This window comes from Akanthomyces muscarius, chromosome 1 (assembly GCF_028009165.1).
Source record: "Akanthomyces muscarius strain Ve6 chromosome 1, whole genome shotgun sequence".
NCBI classification, from domain to species: domain Eukaryota; kingdom Fungi; phylum Ascomycota; class Sordariomycetes; order Hypocreales; family Cordycipitaceae; genus Akanthomyces; species Akanthomyces muscarius.
Window position 1 is genome coordinate 5100681 of NC_079241.1, and position 16154 is coordinate 5116834.

The window sequence follows — 16154 nt, forward strand, 5'->3', positions numbered from 1 at the left end:
TCGTTGAGATATGTATCCGTTATGCATGCCTAAAACAAAGGAAAAGGAAAAAGAAAAATGTGCTGAAATCGATGCAGGTAAAAGTGGCCGCAGAACGCAAAGTGTTTGGGCGCCACGCCGCTGCAGAAAACAAAAACGTGCATGATCAGTGTTGGTTGATCATGGGTCTACCCGCCGCCGTCCGCCTGACTTTTCGTCATAAAATGCATGCATGCATGTATCCAGTGTAACTTTTTGTTGAAAAAGACACCGACTCCTATTTTTGTAATAAGAAGAGGGGGAGTCACCAGGTCTGTATGAAGAGACAACAGACCAGGTAGGGGGCCCAAAACAAATAAAACAAAACAATTTTATATGCAGAACAAGTGTACTGTATGTAACACAACTGTTCAACAGCACCTCTCCGTCTATGCAGCAACCTCCGCCTGCACAGCGGTAGGCTTCTCAGCCGCAGCCGCAGCAGAAGCCTCGGCCTTGACAGTCAAAGGAGTATCAAGACCCTCGACCTGGAGCTCCTTGAAGAGCTCGAAGATGGTGGTGTTGTCGTGGAAATCATTGTTCACGATGTTGAGAAGATACCAGTTGTCCATGACGTCCTCAACGAGAACGCGGCTAGGGGAATTGGCCTCGAAGCAGTGAGCCCAGTCAACACCCAGGCGGAAAGCTTCATCACGCCAGGCTAGGAAACTGATGCTCTCAACAATGGTAGGTTGGACAATCTCTTTGCCGGGGAAGACACCCCAGGTGACAGCGTTAGGGCCATCAGAGGGAGCATTGGTCTTCAGGTTGCCATCTTTGGTGACGGCGTAGTAAGTGAGAGAAGGGTTGGCGTTAACAAGATGAATTACCTGGTCGACGATCTCAGGCGGGACTAGTAGCTCGATGTAGCCCTTTTGGTAGACGTAGCCATTGGCAGGTCCCCAACCGTGGACGGGGTGAGACGACTTGACACCGTCAACAGCAGGCTGAGAGTTGATGGTCAGGAAGCCACGTTGGTTGAGCTCCATGAGGGCGGGCTTGATGGAGTCGGCTTCGCTGGTCAGAGGTGCCTCACTCCAAGGCAGTGAGTCAATTTCCTGGTTCAGGTATCGGACAAAGGTATTGGCAATGTCGCGGAGCGACTTGGGCTCACCCCACTTCAGGCGGTTCGCCTCGTTTGTGCCCGTCAGACCAATACCGTACGCGTCAAGCTCGCCAAAGGCGGGAGAGCGGGAGTCACCCCAGCGGCCGTTGGGGAACTCATCCCAATCTTGCGTGCGAAGAACATAGGATTTGTTGCGATTGCGCCAGAAAATTGGGCGGACGTCCTCATCACGACGGCCGAAGCCCTTGGAAGGCTTCCAAGGAAGGGCCTGCTGGAGTGGTCGCTCAGCCGACGGGGTCCAGCTGAGCTCCTCGAGGACCATGCGGGTAGCTTGGGCGAGGTTCATGGTGTAAAAGTGCATGTGGTGGATGCCAGCGACCATGAGCTTGCGACACATCTCGACTACCAGCTTCTTGCCAACCTCGCGGACGGCGACATCGTCGTTCTTGACAGGTTCCAGAAGGTCCAGCCATCCCTGAGGAATATTGCAGCCGGTGTGTTTGCACCGGCGAAGGAAGCTGGCGTAAGTGGCAATCGGCATGATACCAGGGAGAATCGGGACATCAATACCGGCGGCGCGGACCTTTCCGACCCAGCGAATGAAGTTGTCGACATCGTAGAACATCTGGGTGACAATGAAGGTGCCGCCAAGGTCGACCTTGTACTTGAGATGCTCGATCAGCTCGTCCTCGTTGTCATTGTCATCGCAGCCCTCGGGGTAACCAGCGACACCAATATCAAAGTGATCACCGTAAGTGGCACGAATGTGTCGGACTAGATCGCAGGCATACTGGAAGCCGTCTTCGGTGGCAGTCCACTTCTCTTGGGCGCGAGGAGGGTCGCCACGGAGGGCGAGAATGTTGGTGCAGCCAGCCTTGTAGGCTTTGTGTAGGGCGTCGTTGACCTTTTCCATGCCCATGTCGGTGCAGGTCAAGTGCATGCAGGTCTCCAAACCGTACACCGCCTGTGCCTGGAGTACCATCTCGCAGGTAAGCTCAGCCACACGGCCACCGGCACCCCAAGTGATGTCGATGAACTGAGGGCCGAAGTTGTACATGCGGTCCATGCGGTCGTAGAGGTTCTGGACACCTTGGGCAGTCTTGGGTGGAAAATATTCAAAGGAAAAGGAGGGCTGGCCGGACCTTTTGGTCTCGGCGAGAAGATCCTTGACATGCATGATGACTGGATCTGTATGCGGGAGATGCAATGGAGGTTGGGGTAGAGGCTATGTCGGACAAAGAGTGGTGGTAGGCGGGAGGCAGTACACGGGCTAGGGAGCTGAGTTGCGAAGAAACTGGAGTGTCGAGAGTAGCAGGGTCGCTTGAATTATGTCAATGGGCCTGATTCAACATCATTAGCATCTGAGGCGAGAGCTGGGGAGGAATGGAACCAAGGATCTTGGCTGCGGAGGAAGTTTGAAGAACGTGGGGGAAGGCTAATTGACTCACAAAGGTAGCAACACCACAAACAAGCAGCGGAACAGGAACCCAGTAAAGGGGCCTAGGGAAAGGGATAATTCGGATATGCCACCGACCAATTTGAGAGGAGGGCCAGGTGAAGCAATATGAAAGAATGGTAGGAGAAAGATGGAAAAGAGTCAAGGAAGAACGGCGGGCAGTCGGAGCAAAGATATGGGGATGTACCTGGGGCGGGTCAAGGCTGGCTGGGCCGGCCTGCGTCTGCCCCTCCATCCAGCGTGCATCTGGTTTTTATGGCCCGGAAAGACGTAAAAAAAACAAGAAGTCGGCCCCGCGTCGGAGAAGGTACATCCATCGGTACCTGGGTTCTAGAGTTCCAGCACCAGAAAACAGGCAGCCAAAGGTACCGATATTGCCAATACAGATGTCTTTCCTCGCAGCCGTGTCCTGTTGATGTCTGCTGCAGTGCCACGACAGCAGCACCCAGCCTGGTACTGGCTTTGCGAAAAACTCAGCTGCCAAATGTTCCGCTCACAAGAAAGAGAGGATTTATACTCGGCTTCTTGCGTATTGGCTGCCCGCGGTAAATAGCTACTCGGTTTTCTTTAAAATACTGCACCAAGCTGCAATGCAGCAATTTTCGCCTGACCTTAGGGTAGGGAGCTACCTACCTACCTTACCTAGGTAGTTACCTAGGTACCTATCTAGGTAGACAGCTAGAACCCCTCGCTACATACCTACCTACCTAGAAGATCCCTGATCCCCAGCTGGTACCCCTCCCTCCCTCGTTGGCCGGCCCTACAACCGCCCAAAACCCCCCACCAATAGCTTGTTGGGGACAGGTCTGATTCAGGCTGCCCAGAGACAGGCCCCCAGCGCCTTCTCAGCCAAGGTGCTGCCCGGGTACTAAGGTATGCCAGTACTGACACCATTATCGGAGAAAGGCTGGCATTCATCTGCTCACAAGTTCAATGCCGGGTGCTACAGGCAGTCTCATGTGTCATCGTCTGTTTTATCCCGCAGTTTCCGTCTCTACCCATTTGCATACGCCCCAGCAACCACCCTGCGTTGCACCGATGGCCTGACGAATGGGAGCGCTGCCAGCAATTGCGCAATCGATGGGGCCTTGACCCATCGCCCAGGGCTTGAACTGCGGCCATTCGGCCTCTCCCACGTTTTCCACGAGTCTTTTCTGGACGCTGGCAGCTGCAACTGTAGCTTCGCTGACGACCACAAATGGCCATTCGACGGTGGCTGCTAAACGCTAAATAGTAGAGTCACAATCTCCAAGTTTGTCATATGGCAGAGCATTCCGTGACACCTATCTGGCTCAGCATCACCACCCAGCCATGGATACGGATACGAGCATCGCGCCCCAACATTGCTCGCCTTCACAGCCACCTAATCTCGCGCGTGGCCAGCAAGCCTCGCTGGCCACTAACTAAAAAAAGACCATCATCATACTGTGGGGTTTATTCCTAGACGACCACCACGTTGCAACGTACTTGGGTACCGTAGGACATCTGGCATGTGCCGCTGCACTGCGCTGCTGGGTGAGTAAATCTGCTTTTGCATTGGCAAATCGAACTTCTGTCATCCCAAACCACCCTCCCGCTGCGCCCGGATCATCCCGCTTCGACCGTCTAAGTTGTAGGTCCCTGCCTTCACCGCCCTGCAAGAACATCCGAAATGAGGCTGTTGCGCCTGCATAATGGCTTCATGCAGTGTAACACACAGCACTCCAAGTACAAATATACTCCGTCGAGCTATAGACAGACTAGGTAGCGAACTGACGGTGCAAGTGCGAGCGCCCATGTAAATTACAAGTGAGCTACCATAGAAAACGTAGCGGGGAATAGCAGACGCTTAATTGACATCAATCCACGAAACAAGCTTGTCAAAATGTACATAGAACTGTATCTTGCCCGCCATCATAAGTCCTCCTCACCAGCTGCCTTGATCGCGAGCGGTGGCGCACCGCGCAGTCTCCTCCAGCGATTGCTCGTCGCTATAATATCTCTGTCGAATAAAAACCACCATCGCTGGAAGAATACCTGTCCCACCTCCCAGCACGCCGGATCATAGGGATCATCCCCGTATATTCGCACACCTTCCGAGTTGTCCTCGACATCATACGCTAGGTTCGCCAAGCCCGTCGGCCCAGCCGCGCTTGGCGGTCGTGACCCTTCAGGAAGACAGAAAATGTTGATCACCTTGTCTCGCACACTGGGCCATGGCAGGAAGTCCAGAAACGGGTGGTGTGGCATTAGGACTTGTGTCGCTGTAGGCTGCCATGTTGGGGGCAGCAGACCAGCTGGCGTGCCGCCCCCCTTGGTGAATGGCGACTGCGAGGTCAGACTCCAGACGTCGTCGGGCGAACCGAGACGCTCCGCTATGCGTATCAGTCCTTTGAGAAGCGTCAGCTCATAAACAGGCAGAAGATAGCTGTCGGAGAGGCTGCCATCAGAGTTCGTGCTGCCAGGACTGGTTCCAAAGGACGGAGGTGAACTGGCACTGGTCGATGATGCAAAGAATTGCAGAGGTAGAGCTTCTCCAGCTGAGTTTGAAGAAAAGATGTTCCATTCGTTGTTGGTCAGTGAAAGATTTGGCTCCATAGCTGAGTTGAGAGGCAGTGGCGTCATCGACATGCTGAGCGGACCAGGCCAGGTGCTATCAATCCCATCTATACCGCCCACGTCCAGTTCCTCAGCGTCGCAGTTGATATGAGTTTGAAGCTCGCTGTCTAATGTGTTTCTTGTCAGACCGTCATGGGCTTCGTCTTCAGGCTCATCTTGTGGCTGCTTTTTCAGCCGGCGCTGTCTCTTTCTCTCGCCTGTATTCTATATTAGTCAATGTCAGGTATTGGAGGCCGCAATCCTTACGATATCTTCGCTGAGCGAGCACGTTGAGGACGCGCTTTCTTTCTGACGCATCATCTTCAATGTCCGGCACATCAAGTCGTGGCGGCGCTTTGTACGCACGTTGTCGCGTACGAGGTGCGCCGTTATGGTGGTTTGACTCGGTCATGGTCGCTCTACTGTGCCCGATGCAAAGATGCGCCGGCACAGCCAAAACTAGACGAGTTGCGAGCAAATTAACCGAAGATACGACAAGTATTGCGTGTTTTGATTTTCTTCTGCAAGATTCAATAGAAAGAATAAATAAAAGAAACTCCGATGACATGGCAGTTGATGAGGCTGGCTCAGCTCCCCACCCAGCATAACGCTTACAGCCCCCGTGTGGCTTCGCACTGTGCGAGCCTTACGGATACTAGATACTCCATGTGGGGCAAGAACTACGTGGTGTGAGAGGTACTTCTTATCTTGTTTCGGCGACTGCACAGTACTCCTACAATCCATGATGTTTCGGTTCGGAAGCCCATCGATGGTGGATGTACAGATTAGACCAAATGCAACAGTCGTGAGTCACATACTTGCTGGCCCATGCTGGCCCATGCTGGCTGTTCCAGTAAAACTACAAATCGCGCTGGAGGTTGTTTGTTTTTTCTCCATTTTATTCACAGGGCAAACATAATGTGAAACTTGTGACACTATATGGCTTGTCGAGATTGATTATTCGCCTGTTCGGACTGACTTGGACAACGACGCACCCACCAATTTCAACACGTACTTTCACACGGAGGAGGCTGCACCAGGTCTTCCTGTGCCAACAAGTTGGCCATATGAACGACAAGTGGCTTTCGTTGATACTTGAATCTCGCGGCATTCATCCATCAGCCTGCCAAACCGTATCACTCTCCAGAGCCAAGGTCGCAACCGTTCTCAGCGCCGCCTGTTCCTCAAAGCAGACCGGAGAGGTGAGCCGCGCCTATGCAGAAGACTGCCAAGGTGAAATAAAGCCAGTAGTTTCAGTATTAAAAGTTCCGGCACAAGGCCTCTTCATGCGTTTGGGAGGCTGCTCATTGAAGGATGCGGCTTCCAAGGGGCAAATGGCTGTGCGGTCTACAGATGACGCCGTCCTGCAGATAAGCACGTCTTGCGAACCTTTATAACAAAACAAATTTTTTGTACCCTGCTCAGGATTCTGTAATGTTATAGTGCGTCCTATTCGATGTGCGAATGGACACCAGTCATGAGTACATAGTGTTTTGTGTACCAGACACGCCCAGAATTTCTGCCGTCAGTCAAAACCAATGGCATAAGCCCTGGGCTTTCGCGAACAAACGGCACAAGAACATCATGATCTTGCAGAGACCATCATGCAGGGCGCACGAAAAATCCATGCGATTATAATTGCTGCTCTGGAGGGTCGGTAACCTAATGAGTGTGACGACATCATTTACACCCAGGACTTTTCATTCGATGTACTTAATAATGCAGGATGCAATTCGTTCTTGTTGGATGAACTCAACTCATTTGGTGCTAGGGGTGCTTGCAGCTCCTGTCTATTTCAGTGGGTAGTAGATCAGGAAATAATGTATCGAAAGGATGGACCTATTCAATTTCGAGTCACTGTATAAGATGCGATGGAACGTGCTGGAGTAGGAGTAAACCTTGGAGTGGCAGCGAGGCTGCGCCGGCCTGCGACATTCTTACGACTCCCTACATATAAAATCATCTACGAATAAACATGAATAATTACATGACACTTCTCGTATCGAGAGAATGCCATCTCGTCGCCCGAGTTTGTATCAAAATATGTCAAGAACAAGGATGATATAAAGAAGTGTAGATGCATATCTTGTACATACGACCACAGGCAGTAGAATACACCGCGTCCCGTTTGCTCCGCTGAAGTTAAGCTATTGACCGGCAGATTAGTAGTTGGGTCGGTGACGACCAGCGAACACCGGCTGTTGTATGTTCTTTTTGCCATTTTTTGCTGTTTCTTTTATCGTGGTTGTGGTGTGGACGTCCATGGAATCGATATGTAGATAAGATTTTTTTTTTTAATGGTGGTGGTGGTGTTTGGTGGATAAAAGCGTTAGCGGGTCTCTCCGCGGGCCAAAGCTTTCCAAGCCACCCAAATTAGCACTGTCGGGTTGCAGGCCGCTACAGCGCAGAGCTGCCATTGCTGGCTGCGAGGAAACGACGCTAATAATAATTCCGTCGCGTCTCCAGATTTACTAATGGTCTGCGAAACGACTCAAGCCTGCGCAACCTCGCCGTCGTCACGCAGCAGTTCGTCTTTCGTGCAACGTCGTACGTGCGTCGAATCATCTACCATTAATCAGGTGCTGACAGGATCAGAGTTTTCACCACTCCCATCATCGGTGACTCCGCAGCAAACACCTATCTCAGACACGACTGCACGCTCCAGCCCATGCGCTGCTCGTGCTCACCATGCTGTTTCCCGAGGAGGATGCGGCGCAGCTAAAGACCTGGATAGTCAAGCGCATCGAGAACACGTGAGTCCCACCCCTCCTGCCATGCTTGTTTTGCTGCATCCGGCTGGTGTTGAACTGCAGTTATTCACCTCTACTGTCTACTAGATCCGATGCCGATTCCGACGTCCTAGCAGACTACGTCATTGCTCTGTTGAGGCATGATGGCGACCAAGCCGCCATTCGCAAGCTTTGCGAGGAAGAAATTCCCGATTTTCTGACCGAAGGTTCGTTTTGAGTACACTGACCTACCAAGTTTGCCTCGTCAAGCTAACGTTGCCTTCAACGCCCGCAGACTCGAAAGCCTTCCTCGACGACGTCTTTCAAGCCATTACTTATAAGTCCTATATGCCCGGTGCACCTCCACCGCCAAAGATACCTTCAACAAGCAACTCCAGTACTACAGCGAACCTGCCACTGAAACCATCCAACTCGCGAAAACGCGGCCTCGACGACGCTGGAGACACTCTTGACAATAATGGCTACCAGCAACACGGCGAGCGAGCGTACAAACAGGCGCGACGAGGCGGCCGTCGTAATGACGACTTTGGCGGATACGCACCCCCCGGCGGTATGCCAAATTTGCCGCCTTTCGACCCGAATAACCCAATGGAAGCTTTCATGAGAATGCAGGCTATGGGCATGCCGTTTCCTGGCATGCTAGACTACCAGGGTAACGCATCAGGCCACAGACAGCGCAAGCGCGGGCGGTGCAGAGACTTTGATAACAAAGGCTACTGCTCCCGTGGGAGCACGTGCGCGTACGACCACAGCCAAGAGCCAGATGCAGCCGGAGGTAAGCGCGCGGCAAGGTACCAGTACACAGGTGGGCCGCTAATGAATCTCATTTTAGACTACAATATGGGTGACGGTTTTATGGATATTTCGCAGATGATGTTCCGTGGACCGCAATTCATCAGCGATGCGCCTCGCGGCGGTCGAGGTGGCCGAGGCGGGAGAAGGAATCGAGGAGGAAAGGGCTCTAAAGGTTCCCGGGCTACGTTCTCCGCAGACGGCCCCGTAAACGATCGGTCTAAATCGACAATAGTGGTGGAAAACATCCCCGAAGAGAGCTTCTCTGAAGGTCACGTTCGCGACTTCTTTGCGCAGTTTGGCAACATTCAAGAAGTGACGATGCAACCTTACAAGCATCTTGCCATTGTCAAATATAACAATTGGGATGAAGCAGATGCAGCTTACAAGTCTCCAAAGGTCATCTTTGACAACAGGTTCGTCAAGGTGTTCTGGTACAAAGATGAGACAGACAAAACAAGCCCACATGGCTCGAGATCCGGCGCCAATGGACTCGGAGAAGGTTCTACCGGAGAAGATGGTGTTGACCAAGCACAAGAGATGGACCCAGAAGAATTTCAAAGAAGGCAAGAGGAGGCCCAAAAGTTGCATCAGGAGAGAGAAACAAAACGCTCGGAGTTGGCAGTGAAGCGCCAGGAGCTCGAGCAAAAACAGCAGGAGCTGTTAGCGAAGCATCGCGCTGAGACAGAAAAGTTACAAGCGAAACTTATGGCCAAGTCTGGTGGCACTGATGACAATGGCACACCGACTGGCTCAACGGACATGCTACGAGCGAAACTCGCGCTCCTCGAGCAAGAGGCCAAGATTTTGGGCATAGACCCAGAAAACTCAAACGCCGAGGACAACAGCAGCACAGGAGGCTTCCGTGGAGGCTACAGAGGCAGAGGCTATCGCGGCCGTGGTGCCTTTGGTCGAGGTGGATATGCACCGCGTGGCCGGGGCTCCTTAAGAGGAACCGGGGCGCGACACGCTGCCTATGCGCAGTTCTCCTTGGACAATAGACCCAGGAAAGTTGCCATCGCTGGTGCTGACTTTACTGTCACTGAGAAGGACGAAGCATTGCGTCATTTCTTGATTGTAAGTACTTCGGCATATTGCACTTAAGCACGTGTCGAGAAGCAACTAACACACCGATTGCAGAGCAATGGCGAGTTCGAGTCCGTCGAAAGCGGCGCTGACAAGACGATGGTATCATTCCCGGATCGCAAGACAGCAGAGAAATTCTACTACTCCCTGCATAGGAAAGAGCTTCCAGGCGTTGACGGCAAATTGGAGCTGTCTTGGGTCAACACACCTCTTCCACCCGTAGCACCGAACGGCGCACGTTCCCTGGTACCCGGCCCGTCGGCAGGCGATAAGGCCGCTGCTGAATTCGAGGGCGTAGGGGAAGATTTTGGTAACATGGACCATGGGGGAGAAGAGTACACGCGCGCATCTGCGACAAGACAAGACGAGCCAAAGCGCGAGGTAAATATGGACTACGAAATGCCAGACGAGGAGGCGTGGTAGTTCAATTGATTCCCTTTGCCCGGGGTTGGTCTACAATGGGAACTATGTAAATGAATTCCTTTATTTTTATTCGGGATTATTCGAAAGGTAGATTAGGCTCTCTATTATTTGCTTGGAAATGAAGAGCTAATTATTAAGCTAGCGTTGGTGATGGGTTTTAGCATGCAGCGAGCACAAATTATAGATAGAGGACTAGCGCAATTGGAGTTGCTACCTCATCACAGTGCTGCTGTGGTCGCTACTGGGCTGGGAGTTAAGAGGAAGCATGTCTGGGTGGCGGACAGGTGGGGAGACGGAAGAGTCGGTGGAACAGGTGGGCAAGTCACGATGGGCACTGATGGAGCAGAGGGGAGGGTTGTGCCCTGGGCTGTACCTAACGTTAGCTCTAGCAGGATGCTGTCGTGGTAGGTACTTTAGGTAGGTGGTAGTAATTGCTGGGGGGAAATGTCCACTGTTGGCTGAGCTTGCTTGCAAATCGTCCTGGCCACCGTCTGGCGACTGGCTGTCTGCAGCTTTTGGAGGGGCAACCAGTAGGTAGTGGCGGGGTTCCCTCGAGAGCTTTAGCTGCCCCACCTTCCGTAACTGAGCAGCAAGGCGTTGTTGTTCCGTCCCAGCAGCAGCTGGCCACCAGACGGCCGCTGCATGGACTGTAGAGACTGCCTGGGACAACAGGCATTGGGACGTCGATTGGAGCTCCCGCAGGTATTCTAGCATGTGGCTCCGGGCCAAAGAAAATTTATCGCTCATTGTGCATTGGGCTGGCCAGCTTTTTTTTTTTCTTTTTTGTGGGTGCCCTCTGCCCACCCCGCCTGGATTGGCTGCATGCTGGGAACGGCTTACGCTTGCGCCAAAAAATGGACCGCACAAGCTGGCGGGGTGTGTTTTAAAATGCGGCACGAGTTGGAAAAAAAAAAAAAAAAGGTCGGTGGTAGGAAGATGCAGGAAATACAAGTAGGCTTCAAAACGTGTAAACTTCCGCTGTGATTCAATAGCATAATTAGTCAGTCCGGCCAGTCATCGAGTGACTCTTATAGCTTAGCAACCCGTCACAGCGAAAGCCACAGAAGGCGCATGGAAGCAGCGCGGTAACCCTACCTACGAGAGGGAAATCGGGCTTCCCAGTGCTATCTCCGTGACAGCTACAGAGGCACAGCTACTGTAATCACGTACCATTGTAGCAGTAGAGAAGAAAAAGCCCACTTGATTTGGCTCGTTTCTCGTTTTTTAGTGGGCGACTCTTGTGGCGGCACCCTGTGTTTGGCCGTCCAGTCCTCGCCCCCGTCCCGCCTCTGTTGCTCCCACTTCTTCGCCCGTCGCCTAAGAAACTCGCCTTCCCTCCACTATTTTTCCCTCTTCACCTTTTCATCCTCTCCCAAACCTTCCCCCCCGATTACAACAAGGGACGCTCAAAGAGTGGCAGTGATCTGGTCGCTGTCTCTCCCATCGTCGCTTTTGAGTCGCTTTTTCCTATAAAAAGAGTCATTTCAGCTCTCCCAAGAGGCTTCGTTTATCTAAACGTAGTCGTCTTCATACTGCGCGGGGTCAAAATCTTCAACCCCGCTTTACCCTTTCGCACCACCAAATTTTCATAGGCAAGCTCAGCTTCCAAAACCGCAACCATGGTTAAGTAAGTAATTTCCAACTATGTGCTGTTGATTTTGTTTGTGGGATCCGTCGACCGTCGAGATGCTATGCTTTGTCCGATCGTGCTCGCGTTGCGGATATAGGTGGCGCTCGAGGCGTCAAAACGGTAGAAATACCAAAGCAGAAAAATCAAACGCCTGGTCCGCCGGTGAGCCTCGAGCTTCTGGCTTCACCTGGCGCCTACCTCATCATCTGCAGCAATGCTAACCATGCGCTCCTCTCTATAGTTTCACCGTCGACGAGGTCCGGGCCCTCATGGACAAGCCCTGCAACGTCCGCAACATGTCCGTCATTGCCCACGTCGATCACGGCAAGTCTACTCTTACCGACTCTCTTCTCGCCAAGGCCGGTATCATCTCCACCGCTAAGGCTGGTGATGCCCGTGCCACCGATACCCGTGCCGACGAGCAGGAGCGTGGTATCACCATCAAGTCCACCGCCATCTCCCTGTACGGTCATCTTGAGGACCCCGAGGACATCAAGGACATTGTTGGCCAGAAGACCGACGGCCAGGACTTCCTTATCAACCTCATTGACTCCCCCGGTCACGTTGATTTCTCTTCCGAAGTCACTGCTGCCCTCCGTGTCACTGACGGTGCTCTCGTCGTCGTCGACACTGTCGAGGGTGTTTGCGTCCAGACCGAGACTGTCCTGCGTCAGGCTCTCGGTGAGCGTATTAAGCCCGTTGTTGTCATCAACAAGGTCGACCGTGCTCTCCTCGAGCTTCAGGTCTCCAAGGAGGATCTCTACCAGACCTTCTCTCGTACCATCGAGTCCGTCAACGTCGTCATCTCCACCTACTTCGACAAGACTCTCGGTGATGTCCAGGTCTACCCCTACAAGGGTACCGTCGCTTTCGGCTCCGGTCTCCACGGCTGGGCCTTCACCGTCCGTCAGTTCGCTGTCCGCTACGCCAAGAAGTTCGGTGTCGACAAGAACAAGATGATGGAGCGTCTCTGGGTAAGCTTTCACGACCTCCCAAAGACCCGTCTCAAAAACAATCAATGCTAACCAACTCCGCAGGGTGACAGCTTCTTCAACCCCCACACCAAGAAGTGGACCAAGAACGGCACCCACGAGGGCAAGCCTCTTGAGCGTGCTTTCAACCAGTTCATTCTGGACCCCATCTTCAAGATCTTCCACGCCGTCATGAACTTCAAGACCGACGAGATCAACAGTCTCCTTGAGAAGCTTCAGCTCAAGCTCAGCCCCGAGGACCGCGCCAAGGACGGCAAGCAGCTCCTCAAGGCTGTTCTCCGCACTTTCCTCCCCGCTGCCGACTGCCTGCTTGAGATGATGATTCTCCACCTTCCTTCGCCCGTCACTGCTCAGAAGTACCGTGCCGAGACTCTTTACGAGGGCCCCATGGACGACGAGAACGCCATCGGTATCCGTGACTGCGACCCCAAGGGTCCACTCATGCTCTACGTCTCCAAGATGGTTCCCACCTCCGACAAGGGTCGTTTCTACGCTTTCGGCCGTGTCTTCTCCGGTACCGTCCGCTCCGGCCTCAAGGTCCGCATCCAGGGTCCCAACTACACCCCTGGCAAGAAGGACGATCTCTTCATCAAGGCTGTTCAGCGTACCGTCCTCATGATGGGTGGAAAGGTCGAGCCTATTGACGACATGCCTGCTGGTAACATTGTCGGTCTGGTCGGTGTTGACCAGTTCCTTCTCAAGTCTGGTACCATCACCACCAACGAGAATGCCCACAACATGCGTGTCATGAAGTTCTCCGTCTCCCCTGTCGTCCAGCGTTCCGTCAAGGTCAAGAACGGCCAGGATCTGCCCAAGCTTGTTGAGGGTCTCAAGCGTCTCTCCAAGTCTGACCCTTGCGTTCTGACCATGACCAACGAGTCTGGTGAGCACGTCGTTGCCGGTGCCGGTGAGCTGCATCTCGAGATTTGCCTGAAGGATCTTGAGGATGACCACGCTGGTGTTCCCCTCATCATCTCCGACCCTGTCGTCCAGTACCGCGAGACCGTTAACGGCAAGTCCAGCATGACTGCTCTGTCCAAGTCTCCCAACAAGCACAACCGTATCTACATGAACGCTGAGCCTATCGACGAGGAGCTCTCCCTCGCTATCGAGGCTGGCAAGGTCGCTCCCCGTGACGACTTCAAGGCTCGTGCCCGTGTCCTCGCTGACGACTTCGGCTGGGATGTCACTGATGGCCAGAAGATTTGGTGCTTCGGTCCCGACGGTAGCGGTGCCAACTTGCTCGTTGACCAGACCCGTGCTGTCCAGTACCTCAACGAAATCAAGGACTCCATGGTCTCCGGTTTCCAGTGGGCTTCCCGCGAGGGTCCCCTTGCTGAGGAGCCCATGCGCTCTATCCGCTTCAACCTGCTCGATGTCACCCTCCACGCTGATGCCATTCACCGTGGTGCCGGTCAGATCATGCCCACTACCCGTCGTGTCCTCTACGCCTCGGCCCTCCTTGCTGAGCCCGCTCTTCTCGAGCCTGTCTACCTTGTCGAAATTCAGGTTCCCGAGCAGGCCATGGGTGGTGTCTACGGTGTCCTGACCCGTCGTCGTGGTCACGTCTTCAACGAGGAGCAGCGCCCTGGTACTCCCCTCTTCAACATCAAGGCCTACCTCCCCATCCTGGAGTCTTTCGGTTTCAACGCCGATCTGCGCCAGGCCACCTCTGGCCAGGCCTTCCCTCAGTCCGTCTTCGATCACTGGCAGGTCCTGCCCGGTGGCTCTCCTCTCGATGCCACCTCCAAGGTTGGTGGGCTCGTCACTGAGACCCGTAAGCGCAAGGGTATCAAGGTTGAGGTTCCCGGCTACGAGAACTACTATGACAAGCTGTAAGCAACCTCTTTGGGTACTGTTAGAATTATGGATTGTGCCTGGGGCACGATTCATGGAATGGCGGCCAGCAAAATATATGGACGCTTGTCCAAATCCTTGGGTAGATACCATGGGGTGCTTCAAGGGGCAAAAAGTACATGCTAGGTCGAGGCCATATCTCAGAGAAAGCTTGGCTTGGCTCTTTTCGTTTTATCTATGTAGTTATGTCGTCTCGGATGAATTGAAGCAAATTAAGAAAGAACATTTGGCGCAGTGACCATGTTTGTAGGCTGTCCTATAAATCACAACGAATCTGCTGAGTTGCATCAGAGCCGTCTGTCGTGGTGACGCTCGATAAGTCGTGCGGGAGCCCTCCACACCCTTACTGATATCAATCATATCCCCGTCATTCTTCACACGTTCGCTTTTCCTACCTTCTGTGTTTGGAAGCAGACTATGCTGATGGCTTGCGCTTCCTATAAGCCACCCCAGCCTGGTATTTACTCAGCCGACACAACCACCACTGCCACCAACACTAGCTAGAACGAGCGTACGCAGCGCCAAGAGGGCACCAATCACTGATCCATGTCAAAGAAGGCGTTGAAAAGACTCCGAGGATACTTGAGGCGTTGTCTCGTTTACTGTAGTCTCCTAGATTCGTGAAGCCTCGGCCGCCTCGGTTTGCCTGTAGTAAGACTGAGCCTATGCTGGCACGAAGGGACTTTGGACATCGTTCCGCGCGACACCGATGTACTCGTAGTGGCTGATTGAAACACTGTACTTTCCTTTCAATCTCATCTTTGTATTATTACTGCCCGGGGACATGATGGGCAGTATTGCAGGCCTGAGACGGGACCGGCGGTAACGGCCCCTCTCCCGGCTGAGACTACGGTTGGAAGTCGCCGACGCCACTGGGGGCCGCTGGAGCGGTTTTCTCTCGTTCATGTACGAGCGAGCGGCTGATAATGATTAGTACAGAAAGGAGTAGCGGCCGAGTTGCTATACCAGTATACCGTTGAAAGGAAGCCCAGCTGGACCGCGGCTTGTGATGAGGTAATAATCATTCGTCGTGGCGCACAACCTCCATGTGCCCAGGATGGTTCCAGTATAAGAACCTATTGACTCCCCGGTGCTCTCTGACTTCCCTGCCTAGTTACCACCCTCTCGCTTTTCACATACACTCTGCAAAGTACAAATCGTACAGAAAACGAAAACCAAGCTACTGCACCGCATCAGCCCAAAATGTTCCACATTGCTACCGTCATCGTCGCCGTCCTGGCCTCCACCGCCGTCGCCGCCACCAGCAACGACAAGCGCATCGTGGCCCGCAACGCCGACGACAGCATCGCCGTGAGCCGCTCCGGCGACGTCTACGTCTGCAGCCGCAACGCGGGCCCCTGTGGGGGCACCGACGTCGTGTGCCCGCCGCCCTCGAAGCGTGACTGCGCCGCGGTCCTGGGCGCGCGCGACGATGCCAGGATGATTGCCGTCGCGGCGCGCTGCGACGGGGGAAACTGCAAGCACCCTTCGTCTTAGGAGAGAGAGA

The 16154-nt window shown here is 53.5% G+C and overlaps 5 protein-coding genes across 5 annotated transcripts; 3 read left to right on the plus strand and 2 right to left on the minus strand.

The window, feature by feature from the left end:
- Positions 1-407: 407 nt before the first annotated feature.
- On the minus strand, positions 408-2261 carry LMH87_006725 (uncharacterized protein; the record flags this gene model as incomplete). The annotated part of the gene is made up of 1 exon (XM_056204659.1): positions 408-2261. One exon carries the CDS (start codon positions 2259-2261, stop codon positions 408-410), a length of 1854 nt encoding a protein of 617 aa, XP_056059993.1.
- A 2172-nt stretch (positions 2262-4433) lies between these two features.
- LMH87_006726 (uncharacterized protein) lies at positions 4434-5529 on the minus strand (the record flags this gene model as incomplete). Its single annotated transcript, XM_056204660.1, has 3 exons — positions 4434-5335; positions 5385-5426; positions 5484-5529. 3 exons carry the CDS (start codon positions 5527-5529, stop codon positions 4434-4436), a joined length of 990 nt encoding a protein of 329 aa, XP_056059994.1.
- A 1192-nt stretch (positions 5530-6721) lies between these two features.
- Positions 6722-10329, plus strand: LMH87_006727 (uncharacterized protein; the record flags this gene model as incomplete). The annotated part of the gene is made up of 10 exons (XM_056204661.1): positions 6722-6774; positions 7584-7664; positions 7713-7735; positions 7783-7870; positions 7955-8073; positions 8142-8642; positions 8700-9736; positions 9800-10080; positions 10169-10255; positions 10311-10329. The coding sequence occupies 10 exons, from the start codon at positions 6722-6724 to the stop codon at positions 10327-10329; spliced, it is 2289 nt and encodes a 762-aa protein (XP_056059995.1).
- A 1458-nt stretch (positions 10330-11787) lies between these two features.
- LMH87_006728 (uncharacterized protein) lies at positions 11788-14629 on the plus strand (the record flags this gene model as incomplete). Its single annotated transcript, XM_056204662.1, has 3 exons — positions 11788-11795; positions 12040-12772; positions 12836-14629. The coding sequence occupies 3 exons, from the start codon at positions 11788-11790 to the stop codon at positions 14627-14629; spliced, it is 2535 nt and encodes an 844-aa protein (XP_056059996.1).
- Positions 14630-15850: 1221 nt separating this feature from the next.
- On the plus strand, positions 15851-16144 carry LMH87_006729 (uncharacterized protein; the record flags this gene model as incomplete). Its single annotated transcript, XM_056204663.1, has 1 exon — positions 15851-16144. One exon carries the CDS (start codon positions 15851-15853, stop codon positions 16142-16144), a length of 294 nt encoding a protein of 97 aa, XP_056059997.1.
- Between the last annotated feature and the right edge of the window lie 10 nt (positions 16145-16154).